Source organism: Athene cunicularia, assembly GCF_003259725.1.
Source record: "Athene cunicularia isolate RWA chromosome 21 unlocalized genomic scaffold, athCun1 chr21_part1, whole genome shotgun sequence".
In the NCBI taxonomy this organism is placed as follows: Eukaryota; Metazoa; Chordata; class Aves; order Strigiformes; family Strigidae; genus Athene; species Athene cunicularia.
This window is the reverse complement of record NW_020799127.1, coordinates 5,233,504-5,254,390: the sequence shown is the minus strand read 5'-3', so window position 1 is coordinate 5,254,390 and position 20,887 is coordinate 5,233,504. Positions and strand designations below refer to the sequence as shown.

At 45.7% G+C, this 20,887-nt stretch overlaps 1 protein-coding gene across 2 annotated transcripts in view; it reads left to right on the top strand.

Annotated features, from left to right (window-relative positions):
• The first annotated feature begins 14 nt into the window (after window positions 1–14).
• Window positions 15–20,887, top strand: part of NOC2L (NOC2 like nucleolar associated transcriptional repressor) — a 62,921-nt gene continuing 42,048 nt past the window's right edge. For both annotated transcript variants that reach the window (XR_003399847.1, XM_026862557.1), the window contains exons 1-11: window positions 15–178; window positions 1,715–1,883; window positions 2,431–2,544; window positions 3,547–3,667; window positions 4,566–4,656; window positions 6,352–6,430; window positions 8,371–8,481; window positions 10,228–10,341; window positions 10,947–11,135; window positions 13,428–13,567; window positions 17,547–17,658. Coding sequence is in view for 1 of the 2 variants with exons in the window: in XM_026862557.1 (XP_026718358.1) it covers window positions 27–178; window positions 1,715–1,883; window positions 2,431–2,544; window positions 3,547–3,667; window positions 4,566–4,656; window positions 6,352–6,430; window positions 8,371–8,481; window positions 10,228–10,341; window positions 10,947–11,135; window positions 13,428–13,567; window positions 17,547–17,658 (1,392 nt within the window). In the remaining variant the exon portion in view is untranslated. The remainder of the gene's footprint in view (window positions 179–1,714; window positions 1,884–2,430; window positions 2,545–3,546; window positions 3,668–4,565; window positions 4,657–6,351; window positions 6,431–8,370; window positions 8,482–10,227; window positions 10,342–10,946; window positions 11,136–13,427; window positions 13,568–17,546; window positions 17,659–20,887) is intronic.

Here is a 20,887-nt window from a genome sequence, read left to right as displayed (position 1 = left end):
AGAGACAGCCCAGGAACCTGGCGCAGATGAGCCTGGACGAGTTCTTGGCCGCCGAGTCGGAGCCTGACGGTGCCTCGGAGGGGGATGAGGAGGAGGAGGAGGTCGCGGCGTCGCGGAGCGGGAAGGCGCGGCAGGATGGGAAGGCCAGGCGGACGCTCCAGGCCCGGCCGGCTGCGAGGTAAGGCCGGGCCGCGGGTGCTGCTCCGCCGGGCGGTCGCTGCTCACCCGCTGTGGGTGAGGCTCGGCGCGTCCCAGCACTCGTTCATGGTTGTTAGTTTTAATTATTTTTTTTTTTCACCACTTTTATAAGTAGCCACAGGACTTCATTGCAGCATCCGTCATAAAATGAGCTAGTTCTGGGACAGGATGGTCAGAGGTGTTCAAGACCAGCGTTCAACACCACAGTGTGGTTATGGGGTACAGGACAGTTAGGTTTTCTGTCGGACTTGTGTCAGCTCAGTAGCTGCAGTGGAGAAATGTGTATGCTTTTAATCTTTTACAAGGTATATTGGAGTCAGGCAAAGCTTATTTTGTTTTTTCTAAGTTTGTGTGTATTTACTATTGTTGAAAGACATTGGGGTATCTGCAAGATAAAAAATGGTGAAGTAGTTCTTAGACACTACTGATCATTGTTAGGGCTAATTAGGCTGGGCAAAGAGTGGATCAAGAGCAGCCCTGTGGAGGAAGACTTTTGGGGTGGTAGTGAGTGGAAAACATGAGCCAGCAATGTGCCCTCGAAGCCCAGAAAGCCACCCATGTGCTGAGCTACACCCAGAGCAGGATGGGCAGCAGGGTGAGAGGGGGATTTTCCTCCTCTGCTCTGCTCTCAGGAGGAGACCCCCCCTGCAGTGCTGGGTCCAGCTCTGGGGGCACCAACAGCAGAAGGGTACAGACCTGCTTGAGCAGGGCCAGAGGAGGCCACGAAGATGCTCGGGGGGCTGGAGCCCCTGACAGGCTGAGAGAGTTGGGGGGTTCAGTTGGAGATGAGAAGACGAGCTCCCAGGACTGAAAGGGGAGAGGCACTTTTTTTATCAGGGGATGTAGGGATAAGATGAGGAGGAATAGTTTTAAAATGAAAGAGGGTGGACTTAGATTAGATACAAGGAGCAAATTCTTCCCTGTGAGGGGGGGTGAGGCCCTGGCACAGGTTGCCCAGCGAAGCTGTGGCTGCCCCCTCCCTGGAAGGGTTCAAGGCCAGGTTGGATGTAGCTTTGGGCAACCTGGGCTAGTGGAAGGTGGCCCTGCCTGTGGCAGGAGGGTTGTAAATGGATGGTCTTTAAGGTCCCTGCCAATCCAAACCAGTCTGTGATTATTAGAGACCAAAATAATTCTTTAGTACTAGATAAGATTTCACCAAGCTTTTGTTGTCAGGTTGCTCTGGTAGTACAGCTTTCAGTATTCTTTATAAAAGCTTAGGATACTAATTCTGAGAAATTAAGAAGTTTTCTTCTGGTTTTGCAAGATGTTTTCATGACCTGATCAGTATCCCGGTAGAACCTGATAACTGGCTGTCAAGATCTCTTACTGCTTTATGAAAACAATCTTTCACAAGTCCTCTGGAGCAGGTGATACAGAACTGTGGCCACAGCCCTGGTAAATCACCATTCAAATTAGTCTCAGGTGTGCTTTGGTGCCCAGAAGTTGCTTGGGTTTTTTTATAACACCAGCAGAAGTTTGAGCAGTGAATAAATGCGTGTTAATTCTTATCTACCAGGAAGAAAGGAAAGGCATCCGAACACAAAGATCAGCTCTCCCGGCTGAAGGACAAAGATCCTGAATTCTACAAGTTTTTGGAGGAAAATGATCGCTCACTGCTGGATTTTGATGCTTCAGACAGTTCTGATGAGGAGGAGAGGTTGCACATACCACCTGATACACTGGAGGTACTAGGCCTTGTTTTGGAGTGCTGAAGTCAACGATTGTAATTACTTTTGTGTTAAGTATTTGAGTTTCACTGCAAGGCCTAAGCATATTTGGGCTTACAGTGGCACAGGTGGCTGGGGAGGGGCTTCCCCAGGGATCATTCACAGGTGTACAGGCTTGTAATCCAGAAGTCAGCTGTGGGTTTGAAATGAGCAGGAGGAGTTTAGTTTATTCAAGATTTTGAAAGCAGAGCCTTAGTGTGGATTTTCTTTGTGGCTTTGGTTTTGTGTCACCTTTCCCACTGAGTTTGTTTTGCCTTAAGTGATATGCTTTCTCCTTGATGTTTTATGTTGTTGCACATGGTATTTATTTAGCAAAGCTTCAGGGCTTATGTAGCTTTTTTGAATTTGTAATACCTCCGGTGTCATTAGTGCTTTACACAAAGTGCTGATTACAGCATTAATAAAATTTTCTGCTGCCTGTCTTTCTCTTCAGTAGTTACTCAGCAAAAGAGGTGGGGCCAGAAAAGTTTGTAAGCTTTTTCTCATCTTGGTATTGACTCTCTAGGAAGCAAGTGATGAAGATGAGGATGAAGAACAACATGAAAAAGTCAAACGGAAGAGAGTTTCTCTCATCCCTGTGAGCATGAAAATGGTTGAAGAATGGAAAAAAGCTGCAGAGGTGAGCAGGGACATGGAATACAAGGCACTTGAGAGTTCTGCTTTAAACATTCTTCCACATGTGTTTCTGCCTTTAAAAGACTTCAATTTGTTCATCTTTCATAAAAATCTGCAGAGATGATATATGTCCTACATACAGGGTCATGCTCCTAGACCTCTTGTTACTTCAGCATGACTTGTCTTTGCAATTTTTCTTGGGCTGCCAGATTTGAGTGCTTGCACTCCATCTGAGGGGGAAGCTGGAGAAACTTGTGTGGCTCAGAAGAGGTCAGAGTGGTTAACTTGTGATTATTCACCCTCTTGCTAAGCATTGTGCCTTTTGCAGCTCCAAGAACTTTTTTAGTAACATTCTGTGTAGTGGTGAAATGACTTGCTGCTTCTGACTAAGAGGGGAAAGGAAAGGTCAAATTGGATAGTTGCTTGCAGCTGGAGGATTGCTTCTCAACCCCCAACCAATTAAAAGCCCCAGAAGCCTATTTTAGAGCAAGTGAAGCCCACTAGCATTTGGTAACACTGTCTTGACATTTTTCCTTTGTGTTACAGGATGGAGCTATTTTTGCAGTCAAACTTACAACGAATTCCAATACTCCTGTCCTAGTAAAACACTTCAGAATTTCAGAATGTTTCCTTCCAGGACTTAAAGGGGCTACAGGAAAGCGGGGAGGGACTCTTGATCAGGGAGTATAGGGATAGGATAAGGGGTAATGGTTTTAAACTGAGAGTAGGTTTAGATTAGCTAGAAGGAAGAAATTCTTCCCTGTGAGAGGGTGAGGCCCTGGCACAGGCTGCCCAGAGAAGCTGTGGCTGCCCCCTCCCTGGCAGGGTTCAAGGCCAGGTTGGATGGGGCTTTGGGCAACCTGGGCTGGTGGAAGGTGGCCCTGCCTGGGGCAGGGGGTTGGGACTAGATGGTCTTTAAGGTCCCTTCTAACACAAACCATTCTTTGATTCTACAGATAACTGCCTGCTTTTTCTCCTCAGCAATCCTTTTTTCTTCTTTCCCCAGAGAAGGCCAACACCAAAACTTTTCCACGAAATCACTCAAGCCTTCAAAGCAGCTGTAGCAACCACCAAAGGAGATAATGGTGGGGCTGATCCCAGCAAATTTCAAGTCACTGATGCTGCAGGTGAGTTGGGTCAGCATACTACTTCTGTGAGAGAAGGGAAGTCATTTGGTAGGGAAGAGAAGGGGGATAAGTACTGCCAGGAGTTAACTTTCCCTTTCACACCCTTCATTTCACTTGGATAGCTTATCTTCCTGGTGATGTCTGTGCCGTGGTGTCTCTCCCAGTGTGTACACGTACTGCTGGGCATGCAGACACCTGAGGAAAGTACCATGCCTCATTTACTAGACTTCTGTGAGTGAAGTTGAAGCTTGGTGCTGTTTATACACTTGTAGTACATGGACAACTTTTGCTGTGGCTTCTTGCCGATCCCTCTTAGAACTAATCCTGCAGGACTATGTTAAGTCTTCCTACCAAACAGCATTCTGTAACCTCACAGCAGTTCAGTTACACTATCAAGTTCATCTTCCCCTAGCCAAGACCTCAAAATACTGTGTGTTTAGATCTCTACAGGATTATCATGCCTGTAGAACAAAGGGGATGCAACCTCTCTCCAGCCTTAGCCCCCTTTTGTGTAAGCTCCAGGTTTTGCCCACAGACCTGTGTTAGACTTGCAACAGCGTGGCTGAGTAGGAAACATCTTTATTAGTGTCTTAGAGGATGTGACCTGCAGCCCTGCACCCTGCCTACTTTTATCACTAAATTAGCAGGAACTTTCTTGCTCTGTTTTACAGCTTGTTACTTTGTGCCATCTGGAACTGGCATTGTGGGGTGGGACTACTTAAACCCAGGTGTTCTTAATCCTTTCTTGCTTGGCATAGTGATTTTTATATCTCTTTCACTGCTTTTGGTAAAATCTCATTCTTTAATTTAAGACATCACAAAGAATTCACATGTCCATTTCCATGACTTTTATTACTTTTTTTAATTTACAAATGTTTTACTGACTTTTCCTAACCAGTGTTCAATGCCCTCGTGTCCTTCTGTGTCCGGGACCTTTTCCGCTGCCTGCAGAAGCTGCTGCTTCTGAAACCCCCAAAGAACAAACTAAAGTAAGTCTGAAGAGATCTGAGAACTGCAGGTGAGAGAAAGCTGGTTGGGGTTTATCAGAACTGCAGCCTGGCTGCGAAGCTGGAAAAAGATGGGAGCTCTTCCCAAACACTAGCAGAGTTACCTGATTATATTCAGTCATCCGAGCCAGGTTGGTTTGTTTTTCCCCAGAAGTACGTCCTCTGTAATATTAGGCTCCAGCCATTTGCAGAGGATGTGTGGCTGCAACAGAAAGATCTGGAATTGCATATGCTTGCACTCAGGAGTGCTGTTAAGGCATTATGAGTTGGTTTTTCAGAGAAAGAGACCAAGCCTCCTGCCTACGTGTGGGCAGAGTATCACAAGTGTGTGACTAGTTAATCCAGGGCTTTGGCAGCTCTATTGTGCCCGAGTCTGGTGGTGTGAGGGCTGGATCATCTGAGTTTGAGCTGTTCACTGTTAGAGCATAGATGGAATGACAGCAAGGGTGCAACTGGGCAAAGAATGGTACAATTAATTTTTTTTTTTTTGGAATAGCAGCATTTCTGTGGTATCTCTGTATCGCATTCACTGATGCAATTTGATTTGACTGGAGAAGGAGGAATGACAATTTTGGAATCTCAATTGCTGCCTGGGAGCTGAGAATTTTCTGGCTATTGTTTGGGTTGGTGCTCTTAAGTTTCAGAGTCAGGCTGGGCCCATAATTGAATAGTTATCAGCATGGCTTACCCAGGAGCAACTGAAAAAGGTGCTGGAAGCTCAGTAAATACCAGTAAGAAGTCTTGCTGGACGAACCAGTACAACAGCTGGGGACAGTGAGTCCAGTTTCATAAAACAAGCTGTCAAGTTCCCCATGTGTTTTGCAAGCTGGAGCAGCCTTACTTAGCCCCTGTGCCTGTTTTTGACTCGACATTCACAGAAGCTTTTTAACCTCAGTTCTCTGCAGTTTTAGCTGCTCACAGTTTTATTAGTTGCTTCATAGTCTGAACTCTTCTGTTTTTTCCTTATTGTTGGGTAGAGTGAGAACTGAATGCCTTTCAGAAGTGCTTTCAGTTCCAGGGTAATTTTGTGGCAGTTTTTTTTAATTTCCCTGTCACAGATGAAGGGGAGGGGTGAGCTAAACTCTAGATTGCTTGTTGACAGTGGTGCCTAGTCTGAGAAGTAAATTCCAATTCTTTGTGTAAATACCAGCCTCTTTCCTCTCCAGACTGGACTTGTACAGACCATGTCTGAATTTTGGGATGGCCTGGGGGCACTACTTCCAGTGCAGTTGTCAGAAGTTTAGAAGAGACTGAGAAAATGTCTCAACTAGTTGGATTCCCAAAATATACTCTTGCTGCAGGCCAGCCTGCCCTCTTCTCGGGCAGTGGCTGCAGAATGTCTGACTGGAAGATAACATCAGTGTGAGAGTTTCAGGTCTCGAGGCTTTCTGGCTGTCACGGCTCCCTCTATCACACTTCCAGTGATCTGGGTACTCTGCTGGGAATCTCTTGGAATTGAGTTTTCTAATGCTGTGCTTCAGTCAGTTTTTACACAGTAGAAGTACTTCTTTTGAGCCGTGACAAAATTGTTACTTCTCTTCTTGCTTTGCAAGCAGTTGTTTTTACTCACTGGCAATATCAAGGAATTGAACTCGCTGTTCTTTGTGCTGGTGGAATCTAATCTATTTGGTGGGATTTTTTTAAAAAAAGCTAAACCCAACTCTTGCTCATTTCCAGAATAGTCCTCCCTTCCACCAGCCCACTTTGGAGCAAGCTGCGACTGGACATAAAAATGTACCTCAGTTGTACCATACAAGTAAGGAATTTCAGCATTTTTCTCTTACTGGTGTCAGTCTGTGCATTTCTGGGCATGGGGTCAGTCTGCATTGCTGGGCTCTTGTTCAGGAAATTTTGGAATGAGGCAGGTGGGCTTTTGCATCTGTAAACACCACTGCTAAATTAACAAAGCAGGTAACAATGTAGCCTCAGGTTCTTTTCCATTTAACACACTTCGATTTGAGGGCGACTTTCTGGCCATCACAATGCTGGGAATCTTGAATACTGGTTTCTGTGCTGCCTTCTGTAGCAGAGCATAAGTAAGGATTTATCAGCAGAGACTGCAGCAGGCAAAGGCACCATCAGTGAGTCTCAAAGCCTTGGGCATCTGAGATTGTGTGTCCATCCAGTGCCCTGTCTTATTTCTGGAAGTTTTTGGTCGAACTAACACTTAGGAAGTCCATAGGATGGTTGGGTCAAAACAAGTAGCCTGTAAAGAAGGGCAGGGTTGTTGTTCTGGAGTTCTTTCTGACAAATTAGTACTTAGTGGGCTTTAAAGTAGCTTGCAGTGCTATGTTCCTGCATTGTGCATTTTAATTCATTTTTGGCGTTATGATCTTGCCACTTCATGCAGTAAATACAAAGACATTGATAACCTCACATGACATCTCCAAGTATGATAATGCTCCATCCCCCTAGGATATCCCATCCATCCGAAATTCCAGATGTCTGGTGTTGCAGAGACAATTCATGGATTATTTCTGAAGGAAATTCCTGCCCCCAGTTAATATTTTTTGGAGATTGTTTCGTCATGTGTCCCCAGATTTGGAATATTGAAACCAAAACAACATTGAAATAGTTATTCAATGTGGCTGAAGGAAGGGGGATATATAAGCAAAGAAAAAGTGCTGATGTCTCTTAGCTGTAAACTGGCAGAGTGACTTAGCAGAAAGTGCATTTTGATCAGCAGAGCTTTTTTTTCTCCAGTTGTGCTGCTCGCCAGCAGCAGAAGATTGCAATAGAAAAGGAAAAGCTGGCAATGCAGTCCCATTGGAGTAATCCCTGCTCCTGTACTTACTTCCAAGTGCCCTCAGTCCCAGGCTTTCCTACAGTGGTTTTCTGGCATAGTAGTTTCTGAACAATATTTTCTCCTTTCCTTTTGGTGTGTGAGGGACTTTGTAAAAGGCACCTGCTCAGTCTTGGAATCTTTGCAGTGCAAGGAGAATGAGGAGGAAAATTAAAAGTAGAAAAAATGCTTTCAGCAGCTGGGATTGCAAGCAAGAGGGAGCACTGCATCAGGCAGAACCTCTCAAACTGGAGTGACTTGAGCTTACTGTTGACTTCAAATTAGAAACTGCAAACATCTCTGGGTTTGGCTCTAGGTGAACCGAGTTAGAAATACAAAGATACTGTTTCTTAATAGTTTGTCTGGCCTTTTCCTTGAGGTAGAGTGAGCCTCTTGATACCCAGTAGTATTCCAGTTTCCCATTAAAGAAATCCTAGTGGAATCCAGTAAGTTAACACATAGTTCAGATGGTTTGTTTCCAAGCCTTGTGTAGACTGCAGGTGTCTTCATCCTGCTTTAACCATTTGTAGTGAGATGACAGACATGGGTGTCATGCTGTAGTAAAATGTCTGAAACTGCACGTAGACTTAGCTTTTTCAGGATACACAAATGAGGTTTTACGTGATGAGCTGAGGTGCCGTTAGCTTGAGCTCACGTTTGCCAGGGTGATGTATTTTCAGGGGAGTTCTTTAACCTGCCATGTGTCTGCTCCTTTCCTGATACAGCTTTTGCAGGTTGGTTTGAACTTCTTCCTAGGGTAGGCTGGTCCTTATTAGTTGCTTCATAGTCTGAACTACCAGTCCTCTGGTAATACAGAAATACTTGCAAACAGCAAAATACAGTTGCTTAATGATAAGAAAAGGGTGATGAGGACTACACACTAAATGGGCTTGTTTTTTGTTTTCCCTTCATAGCTCCTGTCTTGTTTAACAGAAGCCTCAGTGGGCGCAGCTGTCCTTCAGCATGTCAGTGCCACAGTACCTTACTATTTGTCCTTTCCAAAGCAGTGTCGTGCTCTTCTCAAGGTAAGGTGATGTGCTATGATGTGTCATTTGGGTGTGAGGTACTTGCTTTACCCCTTCAGATAAGCCTCTTGTGGTATTTGGGCTGGCTCCCGTGGCAGTTCAGTCTCTTGTACTCCTCTGGCATTTCTTTTGGTTGTGGAAAGGACTCATGCTTCTCTCGCAGGCCTTCGGGGCGTGGTGAAGTGCTCACGCTGAGGTGAGTGGGCATGTGGCTCTGTGTGTGTAGCTGCTGCTAATCCCCATACCAAGTGACACGGAGGTGTTCTGGGGAAGCTGTTGGCTTTCTCACCACAGATGGAGTAATTGCAGCCTGTGTGCTGAGTCTGTGTGTACGTCTGTGGTAGTATTTCACTCTCAAAAGCTGGGGGTGGAATATTTTTGCAGGAACTTAGTCACAACTGCTGAGTGCTTAAGAACAACAAAGGAGGCGTGGACAGGGTGACATTTAAATGAAAAGCTGCAACGGAACATTTATGTGAGCCTGGGAGCCCTTTGATAAAGATGACTGGTACACCTCATATCTGAAGGTGTAGCACTCTGCTTTCTGCTATAGTAGGGACTTTCAAGCAGGCTTTTTCAGCTCTGCAGCTGCAATTCTCTGGTTTCCTGTTGAGTTCATTAGTGCAGACAAGGTAAGTAGTCTTTGGAGGTATCAGCTGTGATTGTGGTCCTGCTGTAGCAGATGCTTTTGGACAGGGCCAGCCATGTCTGAGTGAATCTGTACTCTGAACAGGGAAATGCAGGCAGGCCTGGCAAGAACAACATCTCTTCATTTGTTTCTCAAGAAGTTGAGGGGAGAGATTGCTTTACGCAGCACAGAGATGCTTAAGACTCAGATCAATGACTTTATGTGTCAGAATTGGGATGTCTGTTAGCTCAGACCTCTACACAGACAAGCCTACCCCTCTCCAGCTGGTGTAGGGTTTTTTTGAGGCACTGGGTGATCATCATCGTGTCTGTACCAGAGTGACTAAGGGTTTATCTCAGCAGAAGTGTTGCCTCACACAGGTCCTGTCTCTGGCTCCAAACCCTCCTGCTGCTCTGTCATTTGCATTAATACAGTCAGTGTCCAGGGAAATAGAATTAAGTCAGCTGCCATGAGGAGATGTGTCTCAGGAATTGCAACCTATTTGCTCAGAGGGAGAAACAACTGACAAATCAGAAATGAGATCCTGGTGTCACCTATCCAGAGACAAAGGCATGTTTAATAGAATTCTTTGAGAAACTAGAATTTGGTGTTCACAGTGAGAACTGGAGTGCAATTGCTGTGTAGTTGTATTCTGCAGAATTCAGTGTAAGACAAGAAAATGACTTTTTTTATTGGGCTGGAGCATGTGTAATCTAGTGTGGTGTCACTGTCTGGGGGATGGTGAGGAAGCTTTACAGGGCCTTGGAGATTGAATCACATGGGCAGGCTGGTGCCTGTGGCTCAAACTCAAATGTGTGTTTAGGCACATGAATACAAGTGTGTGTGTTTTTCAGAGATGCTAGTTTTGGACAGTTTCCTTTATTGATTGTGGAAACATCAACCTTGCCTTTGGTGTGGCCTCACAGCTAGAGTATGAGCACAGAGTGGCTGCCAGTGCTGCTGTGACTGGTTCTCTGACAATACAGCCTGCCATCTTTGTGTCATCTTCTCCTCACTTGATTTTTTTGGTGTGAAGGAGGGAAGCTCAGGCCTCTCTGTAACCAGGAAGGGGCTCTTTATCCTTTCACTTATCTTCATCTTTTTATTTTCCATTCCAGCAAACAATTAATTTGTGGAGCACAGGTGAGGAAACAGTGAGAGTACTGGCCTTCCTTGTGCTGAACAAGATCTGCCGCTACAAGAAAGAGGTGTACTTAAGTCCCTTGCTCAAGGTAAGGCTGGTACTTGCTTTACTCTGCAGCTTTTCTTTCTCATGTTACATGTGAAGACCTTGGAGTGTGAGCTGCAGCCTTTTAGGTAGGGCAGGTGCTGGAGATGATGCAGCCTACCTCCAGAAAACTAAACAGGGAATAAATTCTCTGTTAGGTCAGTCATGTCTTGCTTCCTACCACTGTCCTTCTTGCTATAGGCACACAGGGTCTTAGCAGGTAAGGCCTCTGGTACTCATCTGTCTTCTGGATGAATATTCATCAGAGTTGCTCTGATCTTTCAGCTAGTAGCTGAGGCTCCCAAGGGCAGTTTGGGTACTGCTCTTACAGCAAGAGAACTGTGACCAACCAGAAGCATGAACGACTCAGAGCCATCCCACAGTTCTGTTAGGGGCATCTCCAAGCTCTGTGCTAAACAGACTCTTCCCATCTCCCCTGAAGAAGGATCAAGCTGGATTATTATTTTTGCGTATTCCTTTGAAGTGTCTTGTCTTACAAAAGGAACACTTCATCCCTGGTTTGGACATACCTGGGTGGGGAAGGTTTGTGGAAGAATGTCTTTGTCCTGTTTTCTGTGGTGGTTGTATTGAGTCCTATTTTCTGCACAGCAAATGTACATCGCATTTGTGAAGAATTCCAGATTCACCTCTCCCAATGTCCTGCCCATGATCAACTTCATGCAGCGTGCACTGACAGAGATGTATGCCCTGGACACCCACATCTCCTACCAGCATGCCTTCATCTATATCCGCCAGCTTGCCATTCACTTGCGCAGTGCAATGACAATAAAGAAAAAGGTGGGTACCCGTCGGTGTGGAGGGAGTCTGCCCTCCTGTGGGGAATGTGCAGAGAGGGGAAAAGGACAGTAGTCACTTCAGGTTTTTGGTGGCATCTCTGAAGTGTCAGTAGTTGTCTGACACATTTCATAAAGTGCTGAGGAATTTCTGCCAAGGGCTGGCAGCTTCAGTGATCACCTTGTAGTTGCCTGTGTTAGTTTAGAATTTCAGCAAGGAAGGACAGACAGCTGTAGGGTGAGAGTTGCTTTTCTCTCCCCAACTTACAAGAATTTGTGATGCACATCCCATCTTCCACCTTGGGCAACCTTTTTCCATTCTCTGAAGCTGCTGTTTGCAGCCTGTGTCACAAACCTCATGGTAAAGAAGATTAGGAACCACCCTGGTGTGTGCATCTTTCCAGTGAAGTCCATACTATTTCAAGGAATTAATTGAACAAAGCAGCTCAGACCTTTTGGGGTCAGCCCTGATTTCAGCTACCTCCAGTCTGACCTCAGAAATCTGAGTCAGATTGCTAATCCTGGTTTTAGTCATGTTTAGCAAAACAGACTCTTAGAGATTAATTGTTCAGCTGCTTTCAAACATTGCAGGATTGGTGACCAGTTAAATCTCCTGGCTCTTCAGACATGGGGATAAATGAGCAGAGATAAATGAAGTCTGGGCTGCATATGCCCTAATTGGATTGCATTGGCTTCTTACACCCTCAGTCCTGGCCCAGACAAGAACTAAATCCACTTGGTTTCACCATTGGAGGGTTGTAGGAACTTCATATGACAACAGCACAACCAAAATACGCAAATCCAAGCAATAAGCCCATTTAAATTGAGCAGTGGGTGGTTGTAGAAGGTGATTACTGGAGCAGATTGCTTATCTCTTCTGTGCAAGAGAAGCTGAGAACAGAGCTGCTTGGTACATCTCAGCTGCTGGGAGAGCTTTACCATTTCCAGCTGTGACTAAGGTCCCTACTTGCAAGGTTTGGTCCAGTGGCAGCAATTAAGGGCTTCTGTCCTGGTCTCAGAACTAGTGCATCATGCTTCATCCACACCACGGAGGTGACCTGGGCCTTGAAAGTCTGTCTAAAACAAAACACATGTTGGAAATGAGGCACCTTAAATGCAATCTCCTAAATTCTTAGTGCAGTTCTGGGGAATACGTGGGCCTGCAGAACTCTTTGAAGAGGGTGTCCTTAAGGGACTCCTGCACTCTTCTGGCGTTTTATTTAATCTGGCACTGAGTTGCTTAAGCACATGGCTGGGAGACTGGGGTCTTGCCCAAATATTCTTGGAAACAATGCCTCTTGGACTGGTGCAAGACTTGACCCACACCTACCCGTACTACTGAGCCAGCCTGAAATGCTGGTTCGGTGTGGTTTTGCACGTCAGGCATGCTGCTGGCTGGCTGCGTTGTTTTTGCTGGTAACCATAAAGACTGGCTGAGAAACTAAAGTTTGTTCTCAGCTCTGCTGCCTGTCATCTTTACTCTGCAATTGAAAAAAAAAAAAACAAAAAACAAGAAAACCTGTTCTGGGTAGTGGCTTTTCCAAAAGTAGGGAGGAGTGCTCAGACCTTGCTTTGACAGTGAATGTTTGTAGGAACATCTTTAAAATGAGCACTGTTACTACCTTTCATAGCTAGTGGGGTGGTAGTTAGAGGGGTTTAATAGAGCTGTGTAAATGGAAAACTGAAGTGGAAAGGACAAGCTGCAATATAACCAAAGGAGTTGAGTGCAGAAAGGGGAAATGCAGATGAATTCAGATAAATTTCTTGCTAGCTTGAATCTGTAGTGTAGCTTCACACACTCTTTTTTTACCCCTCCCCTCTGGTCTGCAAAGGCCAGAAGGCAATTTATAAGGGCATCAGAGATGGGTACTATTTTCCAGCCTTCCTACCTGTGGGAGATAAGGGACTTTCCCAGGGACTGTGGGTAAATGGAACAGTTAAAGGTTTTCTAATGCTTGGCCACATCCCACCATCTGCTGTGAGCTGGGTTGTTAAATCATCCTTCTCAAATGAGCCGTACTTGGGAAGAAAAGCAGGCTGTGTGTTGCTCATTATTTCCTTCAAGGCACTAACTAGTACCAAATCATGTTGCCAATGCAGGATCTGAATTTGCTGGATGGTGGGGCATCCACTAGCATCAAAACGACAGCTAGAATGTTAGTTATTCCTCTCTAAAGAGTACACAATGTCGTCTTTGAGAATACTGGATAAAATGAATCCTGTAGAGAAACCAGAGTGAGCTCCTCTCAAACGCCACATTTTCAAGTTTGTATCTATGTTTTTCCCTTTCCTGCAGGAGAACTTCCAGTCTGTTTATAACTGGCAGTATATCCACTGCCTCTATTTCTGGTGTCGGGTTCTCAGCACCATCTATCCCAGTGAGGTCATGGAGCCGTTGATCTATCCTTTGACCCAGGTCATCATTGGGTGTATAAAGTAAGTAGGAGTTTTTTTTTCTTTTTCCTATACTTCTGCTTGCTTGATGTGGCAGAGCAGTTCCTAGGGGGTGTTACTTCTACATGATTTGCATTTAACCTTGCGTTGTAAGTCAGAGAGCTGCTTTTGATTGAAGTATTCCAAGTGAAGATGTGTTGTGAGCACTTGTATGTTTAGGTGGTGAGAAAGTTGTATGTAGGTTATTTTTTCCTAGAATAAATTCTCTGTATAAGAGAAGTTGCAATCTGAATAGATTATCCTCCCAATTGTACGATGTGCCAAGGAAAAATGCACTGACTTGCCTCAGGACCTAACAGTGCCAAAGTTCAGGATCTAGTTCTCATCTCTAGTTTTGTAAATACAGTTAAAAGATGATTTTTTTTGTGTGCGTATTTATTTGAATTTGAAGAACTAGGACATGTTTATTGTTTTTAGTATGTTCCTGCTGAGAATTTCTCTTTTCCCACCAGTTTATATATTTATAGTGAAACTTTCGTGCTTTGAATTGGCTTGTTAGTAATGAGCATTGAGGGAATTTCTGAATCTCTGGTGATCTCTGAAATCCTGTTAGCTCTGTTAACCAGATTCTCAGCTTTAAAACACCACCCGCCTGGTCTTGTAAAACTCCCAAGTGGTGATGAAGATAAGCAGATTTAAACGATCGTTAGAGTATGCATACATCCCTCTTCCCATCCCCCACCTGCACAGGCTGCTTCCCACTCCTGTTGTAGAGCTTTTGTTTTCCTGGGGATGGATCTAGGGCAGTTTTCTACCTGTCCAGGCAGAGAAATCAGTTGTTTGGGTCCAAGAAGAGGTGAATTGGGTGAGTCTCAGTAAGGGCAGCAAAGAGTTTGTTAACATGTGTGATGGACAGGGCTGCTTGGCATGAAGTACAGTCTTAACAAGGCTTTAAAGTTTTGAGAACCTGACACATGGGTTCTAGGATTGGGAAAATAGAAATAGATCCCACCCTGGCTTCCTCGCTGAGCTGTGTCCAGGATATAAAAAGGGAATAGGTAGGTTAGCAGGTGTGGGAATGATGTGGCTCTGTGGCATCAGGCTGTGCCCAGGATCCTTCCTGGGTGTAGGCAGCCTCTTAGTGTTGGTGGCTCTGCTGCCTAAACTGAGGCCAGTGAGAGTCAGTCTCTGCCACAGCCCCTGGTGTAGGTACACCTGTAGCATCTGAGAAGAACTTGGGGTGTTTCTATGGGAGGTGAGAGGTTAAATAATCAATTTTTTTAAAAAAATTGATCTGCAGGTCAAGGGGTTTTTTGCTTCATTTGCCACTTCATGCATTTTTGGAAGGCCCATGTAGGGGTTTTACATCTGCTTTGGGGCTGCTTGTTTATTATCTTGACTGCTGCCAGCAGACTTTCTTGTGGAGATGGTGTGAATGAGCAGGACTCCTCTCCTTTTTTCTCTGGGCTGCTTGGCTCTGAGAGGAGAGGGTGTGTGTGATGAGGTGGTGGGGCAGGATGCTGTGTAACATCTGAAACACCTGCTTTCACTCTGTTCCTGATGTAGTGGGGCTGTGGGCTTGACTGGAGGGTGGTGGTGGGGCTGGGAGGAGACTCCCCTTCCCCAGTGCTTTGTACCGGGAGGTGGCGCCTGGCTCCAGCACAAGGGCAGTGAGCTGGTGTCTGTCTGTCTGGGACCTGATCAGCTCCTTGTGCCACCCTGGCCTCTTCCTTGAAGGGAATGAGAAGAAACCACCATCCACTGCAGCCTTCTTGCTCTAGGTAGGGACTAGGGCAGAATTTGAAAAGCGATTAAACAAGATAACTACTAGAAGAGGGTTGCCTGCTAAAATCAAAATTAGCTCTCTTTCTTGCTCCCTCTTATTGCTTTCCAGCATATAAAATGCGTTGAAACTGTTTTTAATAATACATATTTCAAAAATGGTCCCCATGCATGTCTGGAAGCTACCTGTGCTCAAGATGTGGTCCAGGGAAGTTGAACTGCTGAATAGAGGAGTGCTGGAATTGGTGGTTTCTGACTTCTGTGATGCTGGGCAGAGCCTCACTGCTGAGTTTGCTCCTGGAATTGCCATGTAATAATGAGTTATTGGTTGTTTTTCTTGCAGCAGAAGCTCCTGTTCTATGTTACCCTCTTCCCCTCATCCCATAAACTGTTTTACTGACCATGTCTGCTTGGATTTCTACCTTGCTCCCAGTCTAGGCTATAAAAATGAAGTTCCTCCCTGACTTATAGTTAAATGAGAGTTTTTGTGCCTGTTAATTTTTCGTTTCTGGCCTCTCAGCATGTACAAGGGAAAAAGCAGGCACAGCCTTGGTGTCCCCTGAGCAACTCCCCTTGGTGACCTGTCCTGCTCAGGTGGAGGCTGATGTTGAAAGAAGTTTTGTCTGTCCTCTCTAGCCAGAGGAAGGTTGTGGTCACTCAGGAGTAGAGCGGAAGGAGCTGTAGTGAGTAAAAATAAGCCTTGAGAAGCCTCTAGGCTGTTCTCTACACCACAGCTTGTGCCCTGACTGCATGGGACAGAAGTACAGCAGGCGTTCCAAGAGGTAGTGGTGGTAAGACATTAGAGAGTACTCTTGGCTGAAGATGAAATAGGAGTCAGTTTGAACCCCCCCAGCTGCACCCTGGAGTGACTAGGCAGTTGGACTTTCCTCAGCAGAGCTGGGACCCAGCTGTGTTTTGTATTCCCTGTGCATCCAACCATCAGGAAGTTGAGCAGATTGTTGCATCGCCACGCACTCTAAAATTAATGGTCTTGGTTTACAGTAAATCTATACACTTAACAGGTTTATTCCTTGATCAATTAATTCCCGAGAATGGCTTTCGTCATCTCCAGTGGTGCCAGATCAGGGGTGCAAAGTAGATTTATTTCTATAATGGATCCAATGATAATTATTTCACTATTTGAGGGGGGATGCAGGTGATTTATGGTGACTGGTCAAGCATTTTTTCTTCTCTCCTGGATTGTTCAGCAAGCTGTTTGGGGAGGGAAGTGCTTCATTTATCAGACTTGAGCCTGTTGCCTGGGAACCATGGTGGGTTTTTAAAGAAAAAATTTTTAGAAATCCTCGTTAATGCTGGAGGCATCCATGTCTTCAAGTACAGGTCATTCAGCGTGAGTGGTACAGCAATGAAGTCTGTCTTTTAGGGATAGCCCTGCACTCTTCCCTCTGCTGCTGGCTTACATGGTGCAGGGGAAGCTGAGCCTTCTCAGTCCCAGCCTAACAAAGGGAGTTGTCTCTCTTCCTTAACACCTGAGTTTGTAATGGTTTGAAGTATGGGTCCAAGTCTGGCTTCTTCCCCTCCATGCTTGTTACTGGCTGTTCAAATGTACATGTTACATCTGAAGGAGATAGGAATAGCTCCGGTGCTCCTCTGGATTGGAGAGGGCTCAACAGATTTGGCTGTGAGAGGTCACTCTGATTCCCACTCTGCCCTTTCTGATATGGTGGTTGTTGCTAGTCCAGATCCTCCTGCCTTGGTGATGTTCCACGCTAAGAGGGTTGCTGTTCAGGTGACGGCATGACCTCTGTGGGTATACAGAGGGTACTTAGGCTGAAATGGGAAACATTCCTCCTTGTAATCCCTCTGGTGTGCTGGGGGAGCCCTTTTCTTGGTTAAACTGCTGCTCTGCATAGGCACTTTACTGCTGGTTCCTGCCACTTTTCCTTGTGTGCCTACCTGTACTGGAGGGGTGAGAGCTGAAAGTGTTGAATGTGACATCAGTGATAAACTTCATCTACAAACTCTTGTCCTGTAGCACTTTCTCTCAGCAGAAGCTGGAAACCTCGTGCTTTGGTTGCAGGGATTTGTGTGTTAGTGTTATAGCTTTAACATGTGTAAATTTTATTTCCAGCTGTGGGATAGCTGCAGCAGCTCAGTTTGTGGTGCAATACTAAAGCTGTCTTCTGTAGGGTAGGAAAGGCTCTCAAGTGTCACTGAAGGCTGCAGGTGCAGTTTCTCTATAAACCTGGCCTAATACCCTTTCTTTTTTCCTCTCCAGGCTGGTACCAACAGCTCGTTTCTACCCTCTGCGCATGCACTGCATCCGTGCACTTACACTGTTGTCTGAGAACACCAGGACCTTCATCCCAGTGTTGCCGTTTATCCTGGAGGTTAGTTGGTTCCTGCTGACATAGCAACGGCTGCTGCCTAATAAACACACACACAATACCTGCCAACAGCTCCCAGGATTGTCCAATTTGCTTACTCCCTAAAATCCGTGGCAAACAGCATCAGACAGAATATATTGTTTGGTTAGCAAATAGGATTAAACTTTTATTGGCCTGTGAGCAGAGAGTATCTGCGATCAGCTGGGTGCAAAAATACATTCCTAGATGGTTTAACTAATGCAGCTGGACTAGGCAGAATTTGCCAGAGAAGAGATTCAGAGGCTCAACTGGTTGCAGTAACTCCCCAAGCTGTTGTTACTCGATCCTGCTGATGTGTTCATATCGTAGCAAAAGGAAGAGTTTCTCCTGACTGCAGACAAAGGGAAATGGAAGGGAAAAAGCCCTTCAAGAATTAGAATTTATTTAGGAAAAAGTCTGTGAACACAGCCCAGCAAAATGCAGTATGTTTGGTGAAATACTGGTGCTAAGAGACCATCCAGCTTTCCCACGTATCAGATGCCTGACATCTCTCCATGTAGGTCTTCCTGGCGTTGCTGCTGTGAGAAGGTAGTACAGAAATGGTGCAGATTTCACTGAAGAAGTGTGAGCGAGGCAGGACGAGGGGTGCAGAAACTGTAGTAGGTCAGCATGAAGCTGGACGCTGAAGAGGAGGGGGGGAGACTTCTCTAATAAATGACCTGAGTCAGCCAGGCTCGTTTCTAATCAAGTTCTGTTGAAGCAAAGGCTTTTGCGGTTTTGTGTTGTTGTAAACGTCCTTTGCAAACCACATCCTCTGAGCCTGTGGAAGGCAGTGATGTTTATAAATCTCCTCCTGCTCTCCTGCCTCCTCCGCTGCTCCCTGGCCCTGGCTTGTGTGGCTTTGCCATTCGCCTGCTTCCTTCCTCTTGTTCCTGCATATTTGAAATTCTGCCAACCAGATTTAGTGATAGAGGCATCTCCGTTCTGGGGTAGTGGAGCTTGGGGTGAGGATGTTTTTTTCTGCTTTTTAGTGCTTTGAGAGATAAAGCCTCATTCCCTTTGGGGCATGTCACCCCTCTTTGCATTCTGGTCCCAGCACCTCAGCTCTAATCTGTCGGGCCCCAGCCAGACGTTACCACGCTGCACGCTGAGCTTCCTCTCAGCTTCCACAAGCCCCTGACCACATCCGATCCTGCTGTGTGTGTTTGTGAGGCACTACTTGGTTTAGCTTGTCCAGGTGTTGGTGGGTGACAAAGGAGAGATGGGGGCAGGGTAAATGTGTGCATGTGCATTGCTTGCATACTCTTTCACATTACTTTTTAACAATTACTTTGCTTTTACTTCTCTACCTCAGGGTGAATGGCATGATGTTAAACTCTCAAATTTCCTTGCAGCTGTCAGCCTTCCCTTTCTTCCTGCCTGTCTCCTGCAAGGGATCCTTCAGATATTCTGTGGTGTTCCCAAGAGTATTCAGGGCTATTACCTTTATACTTCCATCTCTTACCAGTTCCCTTCTCTCTGTTACGAGGTATCTGAATGCCCATACAGCCCGTAGTGTGTCTCCACAAGCTGTCTGCAGGCAGGAGACGTATTCCGGTTGTGTGGATGAGATGGTAGGAAGCTTTAGCATACGAAAGGGAAGTGGCCTGCCCAAAGTCCCACCGTGATTGTGGCATGCTAGGAGAAGAATCTGCATTCTGACACCCAGCCTAGTGCTTTAACTGTGAGCCTGTTTCTACCAGTGCACAAATACAGCAGTGACTTAGTCAATAGATGTTAATCCCACACCATGTCATGAAACATAACTCCATTTTAAACCCATTATCCAAACCATCATGAGATTGAGGGATCTGATCAGTGTGTTGGTACTAAGCAGTAGACTTGAAGGGCATGACTGGGATCAGGGGGGTGGAAAGAAGCCTTTCCAGCATAAGGTCTGCTCTATTTGAGAGGAAGGAGGAAAGGCTGCTCTGTCCCTGTTGCAGCTGGATCCCAGAATGGTTGTGGAGTTTGATCCTGTTTTGTGCACTTTTTGGAGAGGGCTTTGCAAGGCCTTAGAGAGTAGATTCTGTGAAGCTTCTTGTGTAAGAAGTGACTGCAACTCAGTGTTTCCCTGCCCCCTCTCCATCAAGGAAACCCAACCCTTGCTACCTCTTGTCTCAGCCCTGTCGCTGCTGTGCTTTCAAGAGATGGCAGATTGAATGTTTGTGCGATTCCCGTAGGCACAGGAATTCCCCAAGCCCCTGCCAATAGGAATGAAAGCTGGCTGCCTGATGTGTCTTGACAAGGGCTGATGCTCCCCAGCGTGGGCATCCAGTGCTGTCTCCTCTTTGACTCTGTGTTCCAGGATGGAGCAAAAGAAGCTTGCTAAAATTACTTCTTAGGAGGAGGTGACTTGGGAGAGAGCGTAAAGCAGGCAGGCTTTTATTTTTGTATTGTTACTCCCCTTGAAGGGCCTGTGAGATCCCAGGCTTTTTTCTTTTTGTCATCACTTCAATTATTGTGTGACAGGCACTAGTTTCTGCAGCAGGAAAATTGGTGGCTCATCTGCTGGAAGGCAGGTGTGGATAAACAAGGTGGAAATCTCCCTGCAGGCAGACTTTGCATGCCAATTTAAAATTGGCTTCCCCTGTGGAGGGATGGGAGAGGAGGTTAACCCTGACATGCTTAGGAAGGCATGAGTTTCTCGCTTTGACATTTAGATGGCTTGACTCTTGTTTTGGATGTGCAGCTTGCTTCGGAGAAAGTCCCCAGGGGATCAGAGTGCAACATATAAGGGAGTGGGCAGTGAGTTGTGTTAATTACCTGATGCAAAGACTGTAGTTGGAGAATCAGTAATTCTGGACACTGTCATACACTTAAGCACAGATTTGAAATTAGTTTTCTGAATTAGAAAGACATGGGCTCTTTGCCTCCCTTACAGAGAGGAGGAACTTTAGATAGAGCTGAACCACTGCACCAGCTGGAGATGTATCTTTCCTTTTTCTCATTCTCCTCCCTGACCACTATATTGCAGCTCTTAAATTCTGGATCACAGCCCTGCAGGTACCAGGGGTTTTTGGAGTGAAATCATGCCTGACCAATCTAATAGACTTCTATAATGAGATGATTGGCTCGGTGGATGAGGGGAGAGCAGTGGATGTTGTTTATCTTGTCTTTATCAAGGTTTTGGATACTATCTCCCATAACTTCCTCACAGACCAGCTGCTGAATTACAGACCAGATAAGCAGACTGTGAGGTGCATTGACAAAT